A 26561-nucleotide genomic window follows, 5' to 3' on the forward strand; every position below is an offset into this window, starting at 1 on the left:
GTATCAGCAAGCCAATGTTTCTAGTGTCACGATGTCAAGAATGCACTTCTTTCTTTTTTTGTAAAGAAACGCGCTTTTCACACAGAAATGAAGCAGCGATTGTTTCAGATGGGTTCCTTCTTTTCTGTGACATATGCTAGCTTCGGCGGAAAGTTTATTCCTTCACACAAGACGTCACACGCAACTAAGTCACGACCCGAAAAAGCAGGTTTACCCTGCAAACTTATTCACAAACAGAGCCTGTTGAACGTCAGAGCAGAAAAAAAAAATGCGCGAGTTGGTCCCCGTATAAAGCCACTGCTATACTGTTCACAATGCAGTATGTTCCTCATGTTGGGATCCTTCAGAATCTGCACATACATTCGGCTTGTGTAGGTATCCGTAGCTACTCATTTCCCTAAAGTATTCGGTGCTGCTCTTCAAGTCCCGCTCCATAGCGTCGTAGTCGTAGGTTCCCAGCGTGCCGCCGCCTTCCTCGGGAATGACGTCATCCGGCACCAGGCAGCGCAGCTTATCCCACTTAGTGCCGAAAAGTACAGTCTGTAAGCAGGGACACGATAGACTTGGGTTGGCGTTGTCCTTCTAATAACGGTGAATGATAAAAAAAACCCGCATAAAAGTAATCTCCTTTTCTCTCGCGTAGCACATAACCATTGTGTACAATCCAGAAATTACTTCCTTCAAGTAGCAGGCTAGAGCGTCTTAGCTCAGGCCGACCTCTCTGCCTTCTTTCAATTAAATTATCTCTCTCTTTCTCTATCCTATCACAGCGTTCTGGCAAACTTTTCATTGACATGCCAGTCAACCTTGCTGAGAATACCCTTATACGGCATACTTATACAATGCGGAATGCCCCCCACTTCCCATAATGCCCACTTCATGCTTCATTCACCTCATGCAAACTCACGATTGACTGACTGACTCCGGCCACTGTCTATCCGGGCAAAATTTAGGCGTAGCTGGCGGAATGTATCACAGAAACACTGAGAAATAACGACAGCGAGAAGCTTCACGGCGGGTTTGTATTTTACTTCTAATTCATAAGTAAACTGTTTCTCTCTCTCTCTCTCTCTCTCTCTCTCGCTCTCTCTAGGCCTAGATGCTCTGGCTTGTGGCCAGGCCTCCCAAGCAGCGGTTGTCCATGCTCGGTCCCGGCATCGAAATTATGCTGCCATTTGCTCCACTGACCAGTGTCCTTTCCTTAGAGCCTCCGCTGGATGGTTTGTTCAAGACATAACCCATATACCAAATGTTCCATACCATTGTTAAGTCATGGATACAAACTTTGATGCTATTAGAGTATTTTACGTACGAGATAACATACTTTGCTGGCTTTGTAGGTTATTATTTTCGCGGCTCTATTCAGCCTATAACCTTCAAAATACGACACACCTAAGTTCACTGCGCGTTCAGGCATTGTCGGTCACTTAATTTTGTGCAGTTAAAAGTATTCTGCTCAGTCTCAGTATTCACCATTTTATAATATTTACACGTATTCGAACATAACTGTAATCACGCGAGGACGCAAAACGAAAGTAACTCACCCTGCTGACCAACTTGGCTTTCATGAAAAGCTTGGCGATTGCGAACAGGATATCAAATGAAGTGGGATTGTTTATCACATATATTCCTTTTATCCGCACTGGATAGCAATCCTGAAACAGAATCAATCCATTATTAATTTCTACAAGGCTTCAACTTAAGCAATATACATTACTGATAATCTAAGCTAAGATTCCTAGAAATGTATCCAAACATTCAACGCCATTTCTACTTATCCTAAATATTTGCGATCCATGCGTAACCCACTTTTGGGCTCAAGAAACCTGGTCTAGCAATAAAGTTTATTTCTCTCTCTCTCTCTCTCTCTCTCTCTCTCTGCGTAAAATTTAAGTGCTATCATCAATGCGTGCACCCGAAGCCCGCAACACAGAAATTTTTGCATTATGTTCCCGCAGAAATGTGCTCGTCATGGCCGGAAAACTAATCCGGGGCCTCGTCCTTAGCAGGACAACGCCACAGCCAGTGGTCCAGCGCCGCAGGTCAAAATGCTTTGTATATGGTGGCCGCTTGAGTCCGTGCTTGCCCACCTGACGTGTCACTCTAGCGCACCACTGCAGTGGATTACCTTTGGTGTGCATTGTACTGACCTGCATAAGCCTGAAGAACTTTTTGATGACTGGTGGCGTGAACTGGGTCAAATGGTAGATGCCAAAGTCCTTAAAGTCTATCACAAACACGGCACCGTTGGCTTGAACTTCTTCATCAAGAAGAAAGTGTTCGAGGTAAACTAAACCAACTCGGAAAAAGTCGTTCAGTGAACAGATGCTGGCGTTCCAGGCTCCTAAAAGAAGAAAGAAAAGATCGTGCAAATGTAGATTATGTCATCACCTTCTTTCAATCTGGGTGCGGTAAGCATTTCCTCAGCTTTCTTTCTTGAAACCAATAGATTTTGAATTTCAGAATTGGCCCAAGGAAAATCGTTAGAACTAGTTCACCCCAAGACAAACGCATGACTTATTGTCTAAGCTTCCACATTTGAAAGAAAATCTTCTTATTCGCGTGTTCACCACAGCTATAAGAAATTCTGCATCTGTGTCCTAAGGAAAACGCTCGATAATTTGATGGTCAACGGAATGTCAGCAGAATGTCATCACCATGCTTCATAACACCTTTTCTGACTCTCTCACATGATAACTTCGTGTTCCCTAATCGACGCTCCACGTATAGTTACCGCTCCCTATTTAAAAATCAAGTCTACTGAAACTTTGAATTTTAGGGATGTTTTCAGGTCTGTCAATGTGCCTAACAAACAGCGTTCCAGATAGCCCGCAAGCATTCATTGCTTAGTGTCTTCAGGGATAATCCAAGCCGGAAAGAAGGCACACACGTTAGTGAGTCCATATCTAAGACGTTAACGTGTTACTTTTTCATTGATGCGTCTTTATACACCTGTGATGACAGCCTTGTCGTCCACTGAAGTGTGACGCAGAGCACGGTTCACTGTTGCAATATCTCAGTGGATTGAAATTTATTTATTTAATGCCCTACTCGTGTTTTCTGTCCTTGTACTTGGTTTGCGTATTCCTCGCGTAGGCAGTGGTGGCGATGGGATTATTTCTCTTAGAAAGCCAATGTTAAGGGTAGACTTAAGAAGTATAAAATATTTTGGCTGCGTCAGCGAACTACGCATCTGCAATGGCAAGCGGACACAGTGACAGTGTAAGGAGACCTACGGTACATTCGACTAGTGCCTACCATGCTTCAACTTGATTTGCAGCTACGCAGGGCCTTCTCGAGATACGATCAAGCTAAAGGCAGCCCGAGCCGAACGTGCTAGCTGCTCCCAAAGTAGCCGTAGCAGCCACGTGATCCAGTTTCTGCCTGATCTCAGTAGTGCCCTCGGGTTGAATGTGGGAGCGTCTCCTAGCGTTCTGAGCTGGAGCACGGCGCCCTGAATGAACCAGGGGATTGTGCTCCACGCACTTGATTTCGACAAGCCGAATTTAAATCACACGGTGACAGCGCTCCAAAGTGCTCGAAAGCAGCCAGTCGAACGTACCAATAGTAAGCCAGAAGACAAAGAGAGAGAGAGAGAAACGAAATAAACGAGAAATGCTGAGAAATGTTAACCGGAACGGAAAGGCTGGTTACGAAAGATGTAAAATGTGATAGGCAGGCAGCAAAGCCCCCCCCCCTCCCCCCCTCGAAGTTCCCTAACCAAAATGCTTGCATGTCATAGAGTTTGTCAACGTTCACTGCCACGTATAAGTTGTTGGTCTTGGTTAGAGTTGTACTATTAAATTGTTGCGCCCTAAAGGAAACAAACATTCAACCTAGCAAGTTCGAATTATATTCCGAAGTTTGTACATCTGCCAGAACAACGATATGTAATTTTCTATCTGCTGCGATTGTTCAACACGCACCGGCACAGCGGTACACAAGTGTTATTGCATTCCACCTCTGTGGGAATGCGGTTTCAGCGGCCGCGATCGACCACGTACATCGTGCATTGCAGCGCAGCGTCATAGCCACTGAGCTACGGAAGCTGGTCCAGATTGGAAGTGAGGAAAGGTACCCTTAATCCCAACGTCCCAAATACGAGAAAATACTTTTAAATCGGTTGCATCATGCTGAGGTTGAAAAAAAAATTACTGAAAACATACAAAGAAAAACAAAAGAAAAATGTGGCCCGTCATTCTTTTCAGTTTTTCATCAAGAGTTTTGACCCAAATTTATGATAATAGTCATTAAGGAATGCTCTGTCACTTAAAGCTCGTTTTCTGTTCTAGTATGGGCCTCTTTAGGCTGCTCGCTTGTCAATGCACAAAACCGTTGTGTGTAGACTGCACGATTTTGTACAACACATGGTCCTCAAAAGTGTAGCATAAGCATTATTCTCCTTCCCATCTGAGAGGAAAAAGAACAGGGCTTTGAATATTATTGTCTTTCAGTACTACCCAGTGTTTTCGAACCTAATTATTTTGCTTTATCACGAACGCAAACTATTGTTTTATGAAACCGGCGCTTTGTGAATCTGTCGGGCTGGGACAAACCTAAGGAGGCGAATGACATTTTATTGTAGTACAGTTGTGAAAACTGCGTTACTGCTTCACCATTAGCAATCTAAAATTATCGAGATGCCAACGTGTATGAATATAGCATCACACGCAGACTGTGCCAAAATGACGACTAAAAGCCCTCCAGTGTTGTGTTCGAGCCGCAGTTCGCCCTATGATTTGTAAAGATATAGTGTGTACTGTACGACATTCATTTTGCTATAGCCATGATGCAGCTTCCAGTACTGACCGCTAGTAAAAACAGAAGAAAAATATGTTATTCAATTTTTTTTCTTTTCTTTTTTCTTTTCTTTTAGTTTAATATTTCTAGCTTCGGCGGCACATACGCTCTAAAACACCTCACGAGTACGGTCACACTAAAATAGTACTTAAGCGTTATGGATCGTTTGTTAATATTTTGCAAATGGGCTCGTGATCAGAATGAGTCAAAAAGTTGTAGTCATTGTACCTACGAGGAGCTATTATTTGGAGTGGTTAAAGCAAACACGCGCTTGGCTTTGCATACTCACGCTTTAGTGCCAACGCACTACTTTCGCAGTCACGTTTATGTATGCAATACGAAGCGCGGCAGCGCGAATCGCGAACGCTTTCTTTGTGGTTTCAGCCAGGCAGCCCGGCTGCGCACTTCTTTATATTTTTTTTTATTTTTTATCTCGCCATGGAAAGTTATAAACTGCGTACGCGCTGGTTCGTGAAGCCCTTTTCGGTATCATATTCACGTATGAGGTACGCAATCAACCAACTCCTTGTTTGCGACAGCTAGTCATACATGAGTATACATAGGAGGAAAACATTGTCATGCACCTGACTGTAGCCTGAAGCCACGCAGAAAATCCAATGGGTTTCTCAGATGGAATTAGAGCTTCGAAGTTGAAGGAATATTTCTCCTTGTCCGGGAGATTCCTTCCGTCAGAATTTTTCTTAAATAGCGAAGTTTTTCATTCGGAGAAACCCGTTGGGTTTTCTTTGTAGCTTCGCGCTATAGACGGGTGCATGAAAATTTTTCCCTTTCATGAACGTTCCTCCGTGCACCTTGCGGGCTTCCGCAGAACTCCTTGCGATACGTGAAGTTATTCTTTTTTTACTTCACCATGAGCGATCCGTATTCCATTTCTTAGCAGCTTTTCAATAAAATTAGTTTTCTTTGCGTATCACAATGCACTGTGTTATTGACAAAAAGAAATAGAAATTTGTGTAAACATTTCCCCGGTTAAATGCTCCTCACGCGTATGTAGGATTTTGTAATACCTACCTACATATACACATGCATGCGTATATACATAGTTATAAACTGTGTTTGTGTCATCGTGTATGAAGCCTCTAGAGGCTTATATATTGTGAAGTGAGCTTGGCTTCGGGCGCTCTCAAGGCGGGCACTGTAAGAGGAGACGACGAGGCAGCGATAGAACAGCCGGCCCAGTGAACGGGCGTTGTCTGTTCTCTCCTTTACAATATATATATATATATGTAGTGAGAAGCTAACAAACAATGACACGAAGGTCAATATAGGGAAAATTACTTGTACTTACTAACAGAATAAAAGAAATGATAAATTAATGGAAATGAAAGTGGAGGAAAGAACAACTTGCCGCAGGTGGGGAACGAACCCACGTCTTCGCATTATGCGCGGTGCTTTACCAATTACGCTACCGCGGCGCCATTTTCCCCATCTATTTTCTTGGGTATTTATGTTTTAGCGCTAGAACTAACCCTGGGAGTGTTAGCCAGCGCTACCACTCACAAACTTTGGCGGCGGATGTGGAACACCCTTTCTGCCGCAGGAGTCACGAGTACGCGATCGCTTTCAGTTAAGGCAACTGCATGGTCAATAAAACCACAAAAATTACCTGAAGGCGTCAGTGTTGTCGGATTCGAAACCCTCGTTATGTACGACGGTCTTGCTTCTAGTCTTCGTCTTTGTCCCTTAGCGCTATACACTAAAGATATGTCACAGTTCCAATTCGCCCAACTTTCCATCACTTCGCAAGTTGGTGAACGTGCAGCGATCAAGAGCACACGCGAGAGCAGCGCCACGTGGTAGAGAGACCGGAACTATATATGGCAACTTGCAGGGTATCGAACCGAAACTGAACCAGAAACCAAAAAAGAACTCAGTGCTTTTCCACTCTGGGAAGAATGATGACCAGCGAAGCTGTGTATGTGGGCCCCTTAATGGCAAACTGCACCTCTGCCGGGGGTCGGCCCATCATTGTACTATCTTCGGGATCGGCCAATGTATGGGGAGTGCTCAACACCTGCGTCGCCTCAGCCGCGGTTCGGCCCTGTTGCGTACTCCAGCATAGCGTACTCCACCGTTGCTCAGTTGTTGCGACGCCTGTTTATCGAAGCTCGACCGACGCTACTATTCGGTAGCGTGGCGTTGTCGCGGTGCTGTAGGCATCCGGTAGACTATAGCGACCAGGCAAGGACGAGACGACTTCCAGTGAGAAATTTGCAAGGTTTATCGAAAGGTTGGTGAAAGATGATAAGAAGAGAATGAAGTGTTCTAAAAAATACATTTCGGACCAGCTTTAAATAGGCTCTCTAAAATCGTGGGCGGGATCTTTCTCACGTCGACGTCTCCCACTTTCAGTGAGCCGGTACGGGTCCACCTCCGTAGATACCAAGCCGCAGTTCCGGAATAGTAGACGCTTATCCTTCTCTTTTGCGCGTTGCTGGTTCGGGGAAGGGCGTCTAGCCTCCGTAGATACCAAGCCACAGCTAGGCAAAGGCGCCCCGCGTCTGGTTGAGAAGAGACGGCTGATCCATTGGCCCAGCTGACGTTGTAAGTGCTCGTCGTGGCTTGATCCTTTCTTCTAGGCAACGTCAGTTCGCGAAAGTTCTCCTGCAGTGCTTGACAGTTCGAGGAAAGGGTCCATCTAAAGTCGCACACACACAAACGGGCCTGTAAACACTGCGGGGCGTCCGCCAGACCGGCATACACACGAGACAACCTTGGCGAATTAGAAAGTAACACTTCGTTTCGATGAGGCATCGTTGTCGCGAATCCATTTTGCACACGGGGTGCTAGACTCCAACAGTAACAGCCCTGCATTGTACTATATGCGAGATTTTTTCTACACGCGGGCGCGATAGTGGGGAAGGTAGCCCTTAAGAGCTCCGCTGTAAAAACTTTATGCTTACACAAACCTGCATTGAAATGGAACTTTACTAGTCCTAAATGAAAAAAAGAAATAGAACGGTTTTAGGTTCAAGTTTGTCACTTTCTCCGAAGCATTGTTTGCTTCCTTTTCTTTTGTGCGCTTCCTTTCTCTTTTCGCACAACCATGCTACCAACATTTGTATATGTACACCAACTTGCTGTCATTTTTGTGCGCTTCCACTCTCTTTTCGCTCAACCTTGCTACCACCATTTGTATATGTACACCAACTTGCTGTCATTTTAGAAGTGGTAGCACCGTTATGGTGGCATGAATGTGGCCCATCTGTGGGCAGAGGTCCTATAATACACTCGTGAACGTTTGAAATTGGGGACATATACACCGTGACTGAAATGAAGAAGCCCTTCTTAGACTGGTGGTCGTAAAAACAGATTACATTCGTAAAAAAAAGTCGCATGACGGCAAAAATGCATGCTGCTGGGCGAGCGCTGTCTATGAGATAAAGAACGCCCTGCCGCTTCCTTTCCGCCAGTCGCGATGCAGCCGACCTTGTTCACCGAACGCACGCTTCAGAGCAACACAACACAACTGCACAAACGCTCCGTCACATGGCTTTTATCATATTTCGCGGGCTTTCTTTGCAATTCGGAAAAAACGACTACGTGAGATGTATCGTAAAAGAAACAACTCGATCGGTGGTTTCTGAAGGTGCTCTACAAATCTGCGTATCATGCGCGGGGTCCTCCGTCAATAATTAACAAGTTGGGTAATTAAACATAACTAAAGGGACACTAAAGCGAAACAATAAATCAGTTTAGACTAATGAAGCATCGTTTGAGAACCCTGCAGGCAGTCATTTAAAGAAAAATTATTTGATTATTAGATGAGAAAATGAAGGTCCAAGCATCAGTATTTGAATTTCGCGCCGAAACCCCAGCGCCGGTACGTCAGTGTGACGTCAGAGATTCCAAGGTATGTTTTCGCATTTGGGCCGCGTTGGATGAATAAAGGTTTTCGAAACTTGACATGTTTAATATTTGTTTCTTTAGAACACAATGTAATCCATCTGTACCGCTATATATAATTAGTAGGCCCTAGGAGATGCCATCAAAATCCAAGACGTCACAGCCTCCAGGTGCGGGGACTCAAGTAGGCGTCGCCACCTGTATTTCGTTCTTGCGTTTTTTCTGGCTTACCAAACGTGTTATCGTTGTAAGAGTCGTGTTTTTGGTGTTGTAGAACAGTAATTTACTGATGCAGAAGAAATCATTTTTCACTTTAGTGTCCCTTCAATTAGTGAATTATGGGGAAAACAAAAATTCTCTGATTTAGTATATGCTATTGCGAATAGTATGCGTTCGGTTCAATTTGCTTCCGGCGCCTTTCATTTTTATATTCTTGGCTCAAGTTATGTGAGACATGCTCTCTAAAAAAACTTTACACCCTTTGGTGTGTCTGCCACACAACGATAATCATCATCTACCTTGCTTGCGTTTCCTTTCTTGAAAACGTCGCGCCCGCTACTTTCCTGTCGGCAATGCTATGCCGCGCTAATAACGCGCATGTCGTTCGTTACTGGGAAGTACCGGGCTCGCAGCATTAAAGAAAGGAAATGCGGACAAGACAGATGACGATTATCGTTGTGTGGCAAGATACGACTCAAAGGGTGTAAACTTTTCATAGTGTGCACTCTTTAGTCGGGGACAGCTCTCGGTTTGCTTGCGACGCGCGATTGACAAGATAACGTAACAACGTCGCACGCACGTCGGTCCATTGACGGCAGCGGCCATCGGCGGTACGACGCAACTTCAAGAGAGCAAAGGTCTTATCTCACGTTGGTATAACAACCGGAGCTTCGCGGGAAATCCTAAATGATTGAGTGACGCAGCGAGAGTAGGTCACCGACGAAGAGAAAAGGGCGCCTATCACTTGCTCCCGACAATAGCGGCTTAATGCATCTGAGAGGTGGCGCAGTAGAAAGAGCGCCAGTCTGTCATTGATTTCTCACGAAGCGCCCGTTCCTATACCAACGGTAGATAAAGCATTTTCTGTCTTCCAGTTGCATCGTCCCGCCAATAGATACCGCTGCCGTTACAAGACGGACGAGCACGCGTCATTGCTGCTTCATCTAGGCAATCGCACCTCGCTGGTGTCCTCATCTAAAGATTGTGTACCTCACACCGTACCAGAGGCCAGAGGCTCAATTTTGCTGACACATAATTGTCAGTTGAACAATTGAACACTACCTGTCATACTAAAAGCACGAAGATGTAGACAGTGCTTACCCAGATTCAACAAAGTAACGGACCTTCCTTCGGGATCTTTCTTTCGAGACCCTGTAACTAGCTTGTGCTCACGGCAAATGATGTCGTACAAAACAGAATCTGGATCCAGCCGGTCAAATAATTCGGGCCAGTCGCTTCGTACTTTGAAGTAGTTCTTGATGTTCTTGAACGAGCATTCGACGTTGTAATCTCGAGCTCGCAGAAACTTGACGAGAAAAGCATCGTTTGTGGGGCAACGGAGTTGGGTTTCACCTGAAATTCAAAGAAGCACGTTAACAAAATGCGAACCGCAAACGCATTGCCTTCTTTTTTTTCACAACTAGTAGTCTGAACACTTTTATGTTCGTTCTATTGTTTCGCTAATACTAACATTGTCTTTGTTCAAGAAGTGGTGTATTGATTGATAGATGTGCAAATGCTTGTGCTTTTTTTATTGTGCTTAATGGGCTACTTTCAAATGTTGTATTCTTTATTGATCGGTACGTATGCATCTGTTTCAGGGAAATATACCAGAAACATATATAGTTAAAACTGCCCTAAAGCTCTAAGGTCAATAGAAAGACTAGTCCTATTCCGTTCTTCCACTCAAATGTTACAACCGAGAGGTAGGCCTGTCAGATTTCGTTTATTTCATACTGCATCTTACGTATGCTGCGTTGCTTAGCCGCAACCAGACGCCATTACGTCTGGTCGTGCAGGACATATCTTGGAGGACACCTTATTTGATATATGCAATCGGATGCCTCTTGGTTCTACACAACCGACAGACGCTGCGCGGGAGCTGAAATGAACAATAGAAGCTGATTTGGCTCCAGTTCACACACTTTGCAGCCCCAAGGACGTGTCTGTATGAAGAAACAAGCTCCAAACCACCCCCTGGGCATCAGGTATGGGACATTAAGATATGGACTCACCTGCAATGAGTTCGCGCAGTTGTAGCATGGCGTCTTGCTTCGTGTTTGTCATTTCTTCCAAACTGCTAGTGGTGCCATACTGAAGTGCGTAAGACGATTCAGTGGAAGCATTCTTCTCGTTGTCTTTCATCGTACTGTAATGCAAGAAAACTGTATTTTTCATGGTTAATATGGCAAGAGCCGCAATAAGCCACATGTAGTACTCTTGCAGGAAACGCTAACAGCGTCGTGCTGCCGGCTACCGGCCTGTCGTGAAACACGAAGAGGGAAGAGAAGTGGGTTACTGATAAGCAAAAGGCCAACGCACGTCGTTCACGACCTAAGGCTGGCGTAGAGCAAGGTTGAACCAGTTATTATAGAAATCCCCGGCCCGGCAGGCACAGAGAGTATCTTTGTCCTGAACGTGTACAGCAGTCCCAAGGATCTGAGGCAACGCTTCAAATCCCTCGTCTCCAAAGCAGCACAGCTTGCCAGAAGTGCCTCCCCAGCTTGTGGAGGGTGACTTCAACGCTTCGTATCATACGTGCTGCTACCCGTACGACAGCCGCAAAGGGGAGGACCTATGGCGAGAGGCAATGAACTTGGACCTGATGTTGGTCACGGACCCTGCCTTGAATACCAGGTGCGGTACGTCGTCTAGCAGGTACACGACAAAGTACCTCAGTTTCGTCAGGGGAGTGGCGGAGGTGAAATGGAGGAACCCTAACATAGATTTCGGCTGCGACCACTATGTCTTGGCCACCGTCCTTGAGTGCGCCACCAAGGAGGTTAGCACGGACCTCCCGCTGGCGAAGATGGACAGTAGGCTGGTCCACCTACTCGAGGCCAAGCAACTCCTTCTGGCCAGGTAAAGGGTGAGCGGCTGAATGGAAGGCTCCGCAAGAAGATTGCCGAGGTCAACAGAAGCATCGAAGAGCCCTGGAAGGTACAAACAGCAGAGGGAAGAAGTGTGTAACTCGATTGACGGCCAGATGCGGAGCGGGGGTCCTGGAACATCCTCGACCACCTGCTGGATCAGACCAACACCAAGTCGAACCAACGGATCACGCTGAGAAGGGGACTGCACGGGGCCAGGCAAGAATCCTCGGACGAGGAGGTGATGGCAAGGTTGATCGAGATATATTTGCCGGTAGCCACCGGTCCGGGACCCTGTCCTAGAATATGAAGGCGTTGCGAATCCGATGCTGTATGCAGAGTTTGGTGTCGAGGAGATTCAGCAGGCCCTGCACGATAAAAACGGCGTGTCGTCCCCGGGTCCGGATACAGTTTTAAACAAGGTATTGAGGAACTTGGACTGCAAGTCGGTGGAGTACCTGACGGACGCCATTGACCAGATTGGGAAAGATGGAAGAGTACCGGAGATGTGGAAGAGGGCTACCACAATCCTCATCCCCAATCCTTGCAAGTCTCCCAGCCTCTACAACCTCCGACTGATTTCAGTAACTTCGTGCGTTGGCAAGGTGGGCGAACATGCAATGTTAAACAGGGTCATGCAATACCTGTAAGACCGGAATACTTACCAGCACAATATTATAGGCTTTCGGCCTGGACTGTCAACGCAGGATGCCATGAAGCTCAAAGATGAAATCATTGACCGCAACACTAGTAACACTTGAGCCATAGTCAGATTATACCTGCAGAAGGCCTTTGATAACGTTCTGATCTCCTTTTTCTTTAACCAAATTTCTAGCCTCGGGATGGGCAAGCACTTCTACGACTGTACGAGATCGTTCTTTGCGGACAGAGAAGCCACTCTCAGAGCAGGGGACCTCGTTTCGGACTCGGTTGCAGAGGGACGCCGCAGGGGTCTGTCATAGCCCCAACCCTCTTTAACCTTGCCATGATCCGTCTGTTGAGGAGACTCTCCGACGTCGACGGTGTTAATCTCACAATATATGCAGACGACGTCATCCTTTAGTGTGCCGGAGGCAGTGACAGTAGGGTGGAGGCGGCGCTGCAGGAAGCCATCGAGACCACGGAAGAATATCTCGAGCCGACCGGTCTTTGGGGTTTACCGCGGAAATCAGAACTTCTTTACAGACCCGAAGGGTTGGAAGCCGGTAAAGACCAGACCAGAAGGGTTGAAAGCCGGTAGAGGACGTCGACCTCACTCTACAGACAAGTGAGGGTGGTGTCATCCCCAGGGTGGACTCCCTCCTAGTCCTAGGTATGACGATCGAATCGAACAGCTCCAATAACCTGACGTTGTCTAAACTAGCCAAGAAAACGGATAATTACATCAGGCTCATACGGAGAGTAGCCAACCGGCAGCAAGGTCTTGGAGAGGACAATCTTTGTGAGACTGGTGCACGCTTTTGTGATGAGTCATGTTATCTAAGTGGGGGCCATGCACAATTGGCAAAGGTCGGAGAGGGACACGCTCAACAGGTTGATCAGAAAGAATATCAAGAGGGCCCTCGGGCTCCCCATGTACACAAGCTCGAAGAGACTGATGCGTTTCGGCATGCACATCACGCTGCAAGATATTGTGGAAGCCTAGGAGAGGGCGCAATACGCTAGGTTGTCTACCACCCAAGCAAGCAGTAGCATCCTGCGAGACCAGGGGGTTCTTCAGGCGGAAATCGAGTCTCGCTTTTGCTGTCTCTCTCGGGAACAGCGGAAACGCATCGTCGTCGCTCAGATTCCACGCAACGTTCATCCTGAGCATAACTTGGGTCGGAGAAGAGCTCGGTGCAAGGTTCTCCTGGTCGAGACTCAGAAACGGGCTCGGGATTGCCATTTTGTCGATGCTGCTTGGTACCCCAATGGGACGTCGTTAGTAACGTTGGGCATTGATGACGATGAGAAAATCACGAACACTACGACGTTTCGAATGAAGTTGGCCGAGGTGCCGGAGCAGGTGGCGATAGCCCTGACCCTGCTGCATTACAGAAGGATCACGATCTACAGCGATTCGAGGACGGTGGTTCGAGCGTTCGCCAAGGACACCGTTACGCAGCAGGTCCTGCGTATTCTGCGGGACAAGGATATCAAGTCACATACGATTATCTGGTTCCTTGCACACATGACGCAGATCCAGGGCGCAGCGCCAAACCTCAACAAGTCGGCCATAGAGCTGCGCGAGGAGTCGTCGACCGCTTAGCTACCGGGTGGCGCGATGCTGCGGTTATGAACAATTGTGACACTCCCTCCTCATATAACGAACTTACCAAACATTCTTACATTGCATGGAGACAGTATCATCGGCCACATAGGAAACTAGACAGACCACAGGCTTTAACCCTCAGGTTACTCCAAGTCGGGGCATACCCTAACCCCGCACTGTTACGCAGAATCTACCCAGAGATACAATCGACCTATATTTGCGACCTATGCTCAGGCGTAGCTAATTTAGAACATATGCTCATGCGGTCCCACGCGTTACGCGACGGCAACGGTGTTGCGTCGTCCAAATGGGAGGCTGCCCGAAGCAGCCCAGATGTTGAAGCACAGGGCTGTCCATCGGGGGCGCGATGCAGCGGAGAGGCTCGGACTTTATGTACCCACGTGGGAGTGGCCCGCTATGTGCCGAAGCGAGTTGCGAAGGACCATAATAAAGTTTTACCATACCATACCAGTAAGTGTCAATATCGAGTCTACGATTCCGGCATACACTACTGGGCTTCTGGAAAGCTTAATGGTTGTTTTTCCTCTTCCTCGGCGGCAGTGGCACATAGTCACAGTGGCGATTGGTCATGAAGTGAGAGGTTTCCACAAAATGTGTAGAAGTTTAGAAAAAAAAACAGTTTTAGTAGCGAAAGACATATTACTGCTCGGTATAGAAAGAGGAATGGTTATAATGCCAGAGTGAATGAAAAAATCGATAAATAATTATCATCAGTTTACTTTTTAGGAAGCCACCCGATGGGTGTCAAGAATAAAGCTTTTCATAGCATTGGAAACGTTCCGGTGGCTGTACCCCAAGGCGAAAGGGTCAAAGAAAAGCAGGACGTGGACATTGATGGTGAGGCCAAGCTTGCTTATAAGGATCTTTGAGCAACCATCTTCTTACTGAAGGACATCGTCGACAAGCGAGGAGAAAATGGTGATTTGTTTCCTGTTCACCGCAGTGTACAGAGAAAAGAGATGACATGAGACCAGCCATGTGTGTATAGAAATTGAAAGTTGAGATTCGGCGGTGTGACCTCGTTATCTAAACACATTTTCTTTGTGATTTGTCATCTTGTTATTGGTTCTGTCTGTTGGTGGGGCATTCCAATGTTCTTCCCTTTCTGTTTGACCCCTTTGTGTGGCAGTTGTCACCTCGGTCCTTACCGCTTTCTTCTCCCTGTTGTATTTGTATACGGATTTTCAAACCAAACAGACATCATAATGATAACTTGAATATCAACCAAGTGGCTTCTGATCCGCGAGCGTGGATGACCTCGAGCCCTAACGTTCCTTGGTGCGTGTGTTAAGTGGGCACAATGCACACGGGGCACATGCGCGTGTGCCATCGCAGGGTGATAATAGAAGACGGAATACAACCGGTTTTTATGGGAAGTGTGCTTAACAGATGTCGCTGTAAGACTTCCGCTATCTTAGCATGTGCTATAAAGAAATAATGACGTGTACAATTGCAACGCGAGTCACCGCAGAAGCGTAGGAGTAGCCGAAAACAAGAAATGTTTGGTGAAGTTTCACATATCCTTTCAAGAACGGGTTCACTTATTTCGGTGCGTGTTTGTGTGCGTGTGTGTGCGTGCATGCGCGTGCGTGTCCCGGACCGCTTCTCATTACTCTGCAGGAAGCCGACCTAGCAGGCGCACCAAACACCGCGAAAGAAGGCGTACAAAGTTTCGATTTAAAAAGGGAATTATGTGTTTGAAGGCGTATTTTTGTTGCGCTGAGGATGTTAAGGTACCGTTTGTTGTTTCGCTGTGGAAGGTTACCTTTCTGCAGTGGCTTATCTCCAATGCAGAGCATGAGGCAAGATACGGCCACACACCCTGTGGCACATACTGAATAACTAAACCATAATAAATGGTGCAAAGCAAAGAAGTTGTTCAACATAATGCGCTATTCCATTAAGAGGTCGGTGCTCTTCAGAGATGCCTGCGAGCCGACATTACGTGCGCTTACTCGCACTACTTTGGTGGTCAGCATAAAAGGTTTATATAAGCCCGTCGACTCGTGCTTGCATTCGGATCACGTGTAACCTTCGAATATAGAGGGAGTTTCTTTTAACGGCACCAATTTTTTTTTTAATACAAAAATATAAATCACGTTAGCGTTATCTTTACCATTCGAGTGTGCGGATTGATGGCCACTAGATACAGAGAAATTGCCGCAATTACGTGCGCAATTGGTGAAGTAACGCTAATTACCTTTCAAATTATCAACAATAGGTAGCTTTGGGGCCAATCCTCGACACTATCTACCCCAACAATCAGATTTTCAGTCGTGGAGTTCAGGTGGGAGCTGCGTGAACTATTAGTTGCCCTTGGCAGGCTCCTTGAAACCGAAACCGGTTGGAAAGAGAGCGTCTGTGTCGTCGATTTCGCCGTCCCTCGCCTCTCGTGACGTCTCCGAGTTCACCGCCGGTCATATCCCGCGAGCAGCTTGCGTTATCTCCTTGTTGTCTGCGGCGTTGGCCTACCCCTTCAATGCCAGCTGGCTGTCAAATTTACTTCGTTATTCCGTTGGGCACCTCGTTGGTGCTGTAGCGCCAATCCCTCTCTTTGGGCTGATAGATAATGCTTGCACGGCGTCATATCAGTCTGCAGCGTCGACTGCGATCGACACAGCTCGGAATGGCTTCACTGGTCGACACTAGACTGTCAGTTATAGAAATAAATGAAGTGGTGGTCGCTTATTTGACTATGAACAGAAACGCTCGTCTAGCCCGCCATCCGCCCCCCCCCCCCCCCCCATTACGCCCGCCATCCAGGTCAGTGCGTTCCTGCGCACACATCGTTTATACGCGTGTTCAACGTTTTCGCTGCAACTGGATCGCTAATGACAAGGCGGGCACCGAAAGAATATATGTGATAAGCAGAGAGTTCGAAGAAGCCATACTGTAATAGATTGTGAAAGCCCGAAACGAGCACTCGAGAACTTGCCCAGTCTTGTAGAGCAAACATCACAACAGTGTGGAGAGTCCTCGTGGAGCAATGATTGCGCCCATCTCATGTGAGCCTGCATCAAGAACTAAGAGACGCGGACTTCTTGAGATGCCTGGACTTTCGCAATTGGGCGCTACTTCACCTTCACGGAGATCCAGTTTTCCTCAAGAAAACCATTTGGTCAGGTGAAACCCAGTTTAGTTGTAATTCGGTTGTGAACATTCGCAATGCGCATAGTTGGGCAAATTTATACCACTGGCTTCGTAAGCACAACCACCATCACGATGGTCGGTTAACGTGGAGTGCGCGATTCACAATGACAAAGTTATCGGACCCGTATGTTTATTTTTTTTTTTTGATGGCACACTCACTGGGACATTATACACCGAGCAGATACTGAAAGAAGTCGTAGGAGAAGTCATCTCTGAACTGCCTCAAATCCTCTTGAAACACACTTGGCGCTAATACGACGGCGCTTCTCCGCATTTCTCTCCTATAGTGCTGTGTCGTGCCTTCACAGCGCTTGCCCTCTTCAATGGATAGGACTGAATGGGCCCGCTCCGTGGCCGGAACGCTCTCGAGGCCGTTCCCCTCTAGATTTGTTCCTCTGGGGATATGTGAACAATGTTGTTTACGCCACTGAACGCGCCGCTGTGGAAGACCTCAAAGCAAGAATCATTGCTGCACGTCTGCGATTGAACCTGCAATGCTCAATTGAGTCCTGGATTCCATGAAAGACAAGTTGATTATCTGTGTTGCCACGAATACCCATCATTGTGAACAGTTCCTTTAAAGGCATGTAATGGGAACAACCCTTTGTGTGTGTGTGTGTGTGTGCGTGCGTGTGTGAAAGAAATACGTATACGTTTGCTAGCAAGTAGCTTGCTGAGCAGTGGCTTCCAGGAATAAAGCTGTGTTGAGTGCACTCAACTCCCATTACATTGAGCAGGTCGTCTTTGCTGCGCTCGTAGTACTCCTTTCATTTTTCCCCTTCACGCGGTGAGTTATGTTCCTATCTGTTTAGTTTACACGTGTTTATTTACACAACTCGAACGCGCGTTTGAGGCAGCTTTGCCGAACAAAGTGAATTTGACGAAACGTCGTTTTCATGCAAGAATCCTAAATGGCAATTCGGCGGTGGAAGTGGACACGTGGCTGGCGCCCAGCGGAATGACGAAGTGAATTTGGCTGCCCGCCGGCATCCAAGCGGTAGGACAACGCCGGAAGCAGCAAGGAGATAACTCAAGGGACTCGCGCGGCCGGACCAATGGTGACCTCGGAGACGTGACGAAAGGCAGAGGGCCGGCAACGACACCTACGCTCTTTTTCCAGCCAGTTTCGGTTTCGAGGAGCCTGCCATGCAGAACTAATTGTTCGCGTAGTTCCCGCATGAATTCCGCTATTCAATATTTGATCGTTGGGATAGGTGCTGTCGAGGACGGGCCCCAAAGTAATCATTTGCTATAGCCACCTATTGTTAATAATTAGAAAGTTAATTAGCGTAACTTCGCTAATTGCGCACGTGAGTGCGGAAATTACTCTGTATCTAGAGGTCACCAATCCCAGCCCTCGAATGGTAAACATAACGTTACCGTGATTTATATTTTTGTAATTTTGAAGGTTTGGTGCAGCTTAAAAGGAAATACCCGGTATCTCGACAAATAAATTTGGGGAGATACCGAAGATCCATGCCAAAACGCGGCGAGGTTGGCAAGAAATGCTTCTTTTTAATAATTCGGAGTGTGTGAAAGCTTTGTACAACACGGATGAACAGAGCCAACGTGACATTGCGCGTGCTACGGTCGCTAATAAATATAATGACGCTCGACGCACGCACTGCTCAGCGGATCACTCTTCTAAAAATCCGTAGTCATTTCATCACGAAAGAAAACCGCGTCTACCGTATTCCATTAAAAAAGCAATAAACAAATCATTTGACAATTTCTATCATGGTTACAGGAAAATACACTTACCGCCAATACTCTATGTCTCCTGGTCGCTTCACGTTGTCCTGATTTCACAGTTGAAGTTTCTCGCCTCGTGGGACAAAGTTTCGTCAACGACAGCCGCTTACATTTCCCTGAGCGAACGCGATGGCTCGTAAGAAAGTCGTATTCACTGCTTGGCGCTTCGGACGCCGAGCCGTGTCGACCAACTGCGAAGCCGACGATCCCATATAGATGTTAACGCGCGATAGACTGTAGCGTTGTGGCCTTGAAGGCGGGCACTCCCTCTCCACTCCTCCCAACCTCCTCAAACCTGCTAGACTTCTTTATCTTCGTCATGCTGTCCACAGTTATAGTAAATGGTATCTGGTTCATTTACACCGCGGCTGAAGGTCGTGGTCCTAGGCGGGTCGCTCCGACTTTGAGTAATCCATTCCTAACGCGGGAGCAAAACCTTACCACGGGCGACGCATAAAGACTTCAACGCAACGTTACTGGAGGCACCATCCTCTGCTTTTCTTTGCAACACCATATTCTTTAAAGTCAGCGCGTGCAAGTGAACGAAGAGCAGCACGCACACTGTACCAACAAATGTTTCGTGCGTACCTAATCAGCGCGAACCGCGGTGGATGGTGCAGAACTGCTGCCGTTACGTCGGCTGTCAACGCGGAGTTGTATAGGCCCGGCAACGCGGCTTTCTCTCAACTCATTGTTGTTGTTGTGCGGCCATTTTCGTCACCCGCCTGCATTGCTGCTCTAGACTCTCTCTCTCTCTTCTCCCTCTCCGGTTGTCCTTGCTTGAGCTCAAGCTCAAGGCCCTAGGTTCGCAATTTACCTTCCAAAGCATGTTAACGTGCCAATGTATATTAGCGGGCAGGCACATGAGTCCAGTGGTTACGTTCAAGCAAAGCTGAGCAATTTACATGTGTTTGTGGGCGCGCGCGCGCGTGCGTGCTGTGTGTGTGTTGTTGCCATTCCTGTCACTTCTGTGTTTATGCAAAACACGAAAAGCACTTTCCATTACCCTCGGGCGATCGCATCTATCTGGCTGATTTCTAGCTCATAAGCTCTAATGACGTTCGAGGTCTGTACTAACATTAACAATATGACCGCAAACGTCAGCGGACACGACGAGACTAATAAAGAGGTCTAAAACAGCTCAGCGACGAGGTTTCCTCACGCCTTGTAGAGAGTTTGCAACGTTTACAGTGCATGCGTATACCGGTCTATTGGCGATGATCCAATTCTCGGATCGAGCAGCCGTCCTTGACTATCTTTTTCTGATGTTGTTGTTGTTGTTGGAATGTGTTAGGATCTTACCTGCTGCCCCTATCAGATCGAGCAGTTTTCCTTGGCTATATTTTTCTGATGTTGTTGTTGTTGGAACGCGTTAGGATCATGCATGCTGCCCGTATCACAAAACTTAATCGTTGGTATTTCAACCTGCTTTCTTCAGCCGTGATGCACTATTCCAAGAAAGGCTGACGTTATAGAAAAATGATAGTGCATTTTTGACATAAAGACACAAGAATTTCTAAGCTTTCAGATATAAATTAGCGCGGTAAAGTTTATCATCAATTGGCTGCCTACACAATCGTATGCCGCTGACGGATTCCGGATGTGCAAATTGTAGCACCAGCTGCTCACGGGAGAACATAAATCGCACTAAGCTATGTATTTTCCAAACCGCTCCAGAATGTGTCATTTGCAGCCGAGCATACCAAGTGATGATCACATCATTTGCACCTCGTTAAACGTGTTTTAAAAAGTGCGTGTAATTTAGTATGCACGTTGGTTGTGGACGCGACAATTCCTCAGTTATTTCAAATATTTCTGCATCCCTCCATCACTTCCCTGTCACTACTTTTTGCCTCTGCCGGTGGTATTGATCAGGTGCCTACAACGATGCAAGATGGTGATGGTTCGCGTTGCAAAACCCCCTTGCTTCTCTCGCACTATCGGAGCCTCCTTTTCGTGTGCGAACATTAAATCAATTATTCCATCAACCAATCAACCTGAATGCGCTATGTGTTACGTGCGTGTGCAGGGAAAGTCCCCTCGAATATGAAGGCTAATCGTGATGAGAAGAAGAGTAGCAATCACAAATTACAGATGTCACTGTTTCGTGTTCCACCTCGTATTCGTCTTCGTATTCCACAAACAAAACGTGCACACACACCCACACACACACACACACAAACCCCCCCCCCCCCACACACACACACACACACACACACGGAAGAGGCGTTTTATGCCCATGAAATAAGCATGTTGCCATTAAAAAGTGTATTGTGCTGATGTTTTTTTTGTAAGTTTAGTTTCAGCAGTCTTGCCTTTAATTACGGGCCGGTGTAGCGTGATTCGACCTGTACAGCTGGAACCCCCTTTTGAGATATCCGTCTCCTAAATATTCAAGAGAATGCATTGACGTTGCGGTTAAGACCATCCGCAACTGCTTGAATCACGCTTTTCGTGAACTGTTATTAGAACGACACTATATTTCCTAGCACATTTTATACCACATATCTCAAAGCAGGTGGTAGGTAGACCTAGGCACTCTTCTGAGCGGACTTATCGGCTTCAATTTCGCCCCTGCAACATGGGCACCTAGAGTAAATCTTTAAAAAGTTGATTAGTGGATTTATTTAATTTGTCACTTGGATGCACGGCGACTTGTTGCGCAAGTAACATCCGCCTCTTCAGGCATGGGCGCAAAACATGGGTGCAACGTTCTTAAAATTTTATAGCTTATGTTTATATCGCATGCCTGTGTGCGGTATTATAGCTCTGGTATTGTAAACAGGAGTGTAGCCTCCGTTTTTGCAAAGGACGCATATGACGTGCATTCTTGCTTCTATACTCGTTCAGCAGTGGCGTTTTTCCCGCGGAGCGGTCACTTTTAGTATTTACTGAATTTACAGCGGGCGCCTCTATAGTTACCTTTAAAAATTTATCATCCTTCTTTGTCATCTTTCTGTGATTTGCGTGACTGAAACGTGGCTTGGGGAACACATCTTAGATTCTGAAAGTTTACCACCAGGTTAGAACGTCCTCAGGAAAGATAGAAGTGGCTGGCGCCGTGGTGGTGTAGTACTCTTTGTGAACCAAGATAATGAGTTTACAGTAGTGCCTGACGTTCCTAAGTGCGAATATGTATGGTGAAAAATCAGGCTTTGTGATCTCACTTTGGCTGTAGGGACTGTTTATCGACCCCCTGACATGGATTTTAGTGTCTTTTCTGATCATACCGATTATATAACCAAACACAAACTTCACTGTTGTAAAATGTTAGTTGCTGCTGATTTCAACACCCCTGGCATAGATTGGCCAACGCTACCTCCAAGTGGCCGTCACAATGTCATTTGTGATTACTTGATTAACATGACTATTTCTTTCGATCTGACGCAAATTGTGAATTCCGCAATCCGCGAAAGCTAAATTTTACTCTTGTTTTCATAAATGAGCAACTTAGACAAAATTGTTGCGATTGTAATATTGTTGAAGGCCTGTTGGAACATAAAGGGGTCATTGTTTATTTGAATTTAGCAACTATGCCTAAGGTTACTTCACATCAGACAGTATTGAACTTTGAGTGTGACGATGACAACTCCATAACTGAGTTACGCGCATGCTCTTTTGATGAGTTTTTGAGCTGCGCGAACCATTCCTCTGCTAACGTTTAATGAACCGTTTTTGCTTGTCATTTGTCAATCTATGTATAACTGATTACATTCCAACCAATTGTGTAAAGCGCAATCCCAAGCACCCATGGTACACACGTGAAATTTACACCTAATTCGTCGCATCAGGCGTCTCCGCAAACAATCCTATGCAAACAATCAAATGAAAGCGTCAGTATTGGCCACACTTAGAAACGACTTAAAATCTGCTATGTCAAATGCGAAAAGTTTATGTTTTAATAGCACTTTGTCGTACTTCATTAAAAACAAACCATCAAAGTTCTGGCGAACCATCAGTCAAACAAGTCAGAGCTCTCCTTCATTCATTATTGCCAATCAACCATGGTCAGATAATCTTAGCATCACTGAAGCCTTTAATAATTACTTTAAATCATTGTTTCCCTGTGATAATGGACGCACCTCCAGGTTTTGCACTGTTCTTTCGTCATCACCTGTTCCCAGTATGGTAATCACTTCAGCTGGTGTACATAATCTTATACTCAAGATCGATACTATGAAAAATACTGGGCCAGACAATATACCGGATATGTTTTTACGCCGATATTCTCAATGGAGCTCTCGGTATTTATCGCTAATTTTTTCAAAGTCTGTAGAATCATCTGCTGTTCCGATACTCCGGAAATGTGCTAAGGTTGTTCCCATTCACAAAGACGGTAATAAGCAGGTAGTGTCTAACTACAGACCTATTTCTTTAATATTAACATCTTGCAAAATATTGGAACACATCATTCATAAATATATCGTTGAGTACTTATCTGAACATAATGTTCTGTCGCATCCTCAACATGGCTTCCATTCTAGATTCTTGACGGTAACACAACTTCTAGACTTCTCCCATGATATTGCATCCACGCTTAACCTTAGAGGACAGCTTGTTGCCATTTTCATTGATTACAGTAAAGCTTTTGACACAGTGTGCCATAAAAAGCTTCTCATTAAACTTAAGGCAATAATTCATGAATATAAACTACTAAGTTGAATACAGGACTACCGAAGTACAAAAACCCAATTTGTTGTATTTAACTATGTTCACTCATCTCGTGCAAATGTTACATCCGGTGTACCACAGGGGTCTGTCTTGGGTCCTTTGTTGTTTGTCATCTATGCAAATGATGTCGTTGAAGTAATTGCCGGCACTTCAGTCAAAATAAGACTATATGCTGATGACTGCGTCCTTTATTCTACTATAACTAGTAATCATGATCAGTTGGAGCCGAATGAAGTCTTCGCCCGTTTTTGCGAATGGAGCAGAACATGGCAAATGTCACTTAATTTTAAGAAAACCGTATCAATGCCTTTTCGAACAAAAAACAACCATTACAATTTACACACTTTAATGAAGCGCACAAGCTTGCAAGCGTCCACACGTTCAAATAACTTGGTGTTACTTTCTTCCCTGATCAGAAATGGCATGCTCACATTAAATGTATCACCAAAAAGGCGTTGAGAAAATTGGGTTTTCTTAAAAGAAACTTACAAGATCCAACTAAAGAATGTAAATTAACGGCATACAGAGCACTAATAAGGCCTCTACTTGAATCCGCGTCAGTAGTGTGGTCGCCACATCATTCCAAAGACTCAAATTCTATTCAGAAAAAAGCCATAAGGTTTATATATAATAGTTATGACCGCCATTTCTCACCTAAATCACATGCTAGTAAGATGCTATTAAAGCCTCTGGCCCATAGACGTACTTGTGACCGTGTTGTTCTGCTACATGAAATTGCTCATGGAAAACCTTATGTCAATGCACCTATTGTTTTCACTAACTCTTCTCGGCCCACCAGAAGACGTCGTCGTCTTAACGTTCTTTCTTTGAATGCATCGATTGATTGTTTTAGGTTTTCCTTTTTTGCACATACAATTGCGATTTGGAATGTCATTGAGGGACCCTTGCGCGAGTTATCGAGTGATGAATTTGCCGACCTATTGCCTAATTACGTTCATTAATCAACTAGCTCTTCCTGATATTGTTTCTTATATTGTTTCCTTTCTTTTTTGCCACTAAAATGTATTCTTCAATTGATTGACATATATATGCACTAACTCCTGCACTATTTTGCTATACAAGATGGCATTATATGTCAATAAATAAATAAATAAATAAATAAATAAATAAATAAATAAATAAATAAATAAATAAAATTATTCTTTAAAAACTTATAATTTTCACAATTTCTAATTCTCCCTTGAGACGGCAGAAAGAGCTTTCACGTGTCCTGATTTCGTTGATGATGTGCTGGACTTAATACGCAATTCCAAACGACTTTCACTCACCGCTTAAGCAAAAAAGAAGTATTGTAATTTCATTATTATCTTCTGGCTTAGGCTGCACGCATGTCAGTGGGTTGTGAAAACCCATTTCGAAACTGTTAACAATGAATCGAACAATATTTATTATGACTGAAGTTTCACTCATCTCGTGCAAATGTTACATCCGGTGTAGAACAGGGGTCTGTCTTAGGTCCTTTGCTGTTTGTTGTCTATGCAGATGATGTCGTTGAAGTAATTACCACCACTTCCGTCAAAATAAGACTATATGCTGATGACTGCGTCCTTTATTCTACTATAACTAGTAATCATGATCAGTTGGAGCCGAATGAAGTCTTCGGTTTTATATATAAATGTTTCTGGTTCCTATATAGATTTTTTTCGTATTTTTTTTACAGAAATCACGCGGGATTGATAGCAAATCCTTCATTCAGTAGAGAAACATTGTAAATGTGTAGACCATTCAGCTTTTTACAAGCACAAACACCAGCAGACTTCAGATTTCGTCATCTTTAATATTCCGTAGAGAAGTAAGAGACTCCTTGGTCGATTGGTTGATCGAATTATTTATCGATTAATTCAAGTTTAACGGCAATGGTCAAGATGGTCCGCTAAAGCTAGCGGCAAGAAACAGGATTCATCACACAACAGCCGGGCAAATAGAATATGCCTAAAATTACAAGATTTTTTTTTTTTTGCTCTGGATTTGGTCACGTTCTGATCAATCCATTTCGGTCAAATGTACGCACTCGCTCGTGGACACCTGGCCTCCAGGAATGAGGCATCATTCTTACACATTGAAACGCATCAAATAACGCGTGTCGCATAATTAGGCAAAGCGTGTGAAATATCTTTAGCCAACTGCAACCGATGATATTCTGGGCTCGCCAAAGTAACCGCGCTAGGCCGCAAACGTCAGTTGCAGCAGGAAAAATTTTATATGGGAATGACGTCTAGTTGCAGAGCACGAAATACTCGGAGGCGCTGTCGGGAAAGCGTCAGCCAAGCTCGTGCCGACTTATGCATTTCTAGTCCACATAGCACAGCTTCAACGAGCACTCGCCTTGATCAAGGACAAACAAAGCAATTAAACTAAATAAGTAAATAAATGAATAAATAAATAAATATAGCTCAGAAAAACTATATAATTGTTAGTGACCATATGGCTTTTTTGCACTTTAAAAATATTTGTCAAGTAAATGTGGTCCACTGTAATGGGGTAATAAATTATTATTCAATGGTTAAAGACTTGGAACGGTTTTTTTTTCACAAGCTTTCATAGGTAAACAGATAGGAGATACTTCGACCGGATTTTCACTGTGGTCGCCCGACACCGCAAAACCAACGCACGCACGCCAGGTGGCACCTCGCCGCGAGTATACACACCGGAAACACGTACCCCGTGCCTTACCGCTATTTTAAAAAGGTCCTCCAGCAGAAGAGGTCGAGACTGAACGACGCTCCTCTGCAGTCACCGCGCTTGAAATGGTCTGACGAGCCACTCGCAGCCCTTAGCCGAGAGGAGTGCGAGCAGCTTCTTATCGTGTATCATATGTTGGGCAACATTTCTTTCTTTTTTCACGGTCTATCTCGCCACGCGCACCGCCGTTGTTTTCACTGCGCCTTTCCAGACCTCGGAAGCGGTTATTACGGTTATTGAATGTTATCCGTTATCGG

At 45.4% G+C, this 26561-nt stretch overlaps 1 protein-coding gene across 3 annotated transcripts; it reads right to left on the bottom strand.

Annotated features, from left to right (window-relative positions):
- Window positions 1–137: 137 nt before the first annotated feature.
- Window positions 138–26371, bottom strand: LOC142579371 (alpha-tocopherol transfer protein-like). 3 transcript variants are annotated; one of them, XM_075689485.1, is made up of 6 exons: window positions 26296–26371; window positions 10902–11035; window positions 9988–10239; window positions 2151–2344; window positions 1545–1655; window positions 138–540 (listed from the first exon to the last, which is right to left on the bottom strand). In XM_075689485.1, exons 2-6 carry the CDS (start codon window positions 11029–11031, stop codon window positions 310–312), a joined length of 918 nt encoding a protein of 305 aa, XP_075545600.1. In that variant the 5' UTR covers window positions 11032–11035; window positions 26296–26371; the 3' UTR covers window positions 138–309. The 3 variants fall into 3 exon arrangements, with proteins under 3 accessions (XP_075545600.1, XP_075545601.1, XP_075545599.1); XM_075689486.1 differs by lacking the exon at window positions 26296–26371 and adding an exon at window positions 18940–19552 and having other exon boundaries at window positions 10902–11051; XM_075689484.1 differs by lacking the exon at window positions 26296–26371 and adding an exon at window positions 18940–19551.
- Window positions 26372–26561: the final 190 nt, after the last annotated feature.

The sequence above is a fragment of the Dermacentor variabilis genome, chromosome 4 (assembly GCF_050947875.1).
Source record: "Dermacentor variabilis isolate Ectoservices chromosome 4, ASM5094787v1, whole genome shotgun sequence".
NCBI lineage: Eukaryota > Metazoa > Arthropoda > Arachnida > Ixodida > Ixodidae > Dermacentor > Dermacentor variabilis.

Excerpts from the sequence above, each read along its gene's own strand:
- LOC142579371 (XM_075689485.1), bottom strand. The coding sequence starts at position 11,031 with ATGAAAGACAACGAGAAGAATGCTTCCACTGAATCGTCTTACGCACTT. Across the intron at positions 2,345-9,987 it reads CGTTACTTTGTTGAATCTGG|GAGCCTGGAACGCCAGCATC; the intron begins GTAAGCACTGTC and ends TTCTTCTTTTAG. Across the intron at positions 541-1,544 it reads AAGCCAAGTTGGTCAGCAGG|ACTGTACTTTTCGGCACTAA; the intron begins GTGAGTTACTTT and ends CCCTGCTTACAG.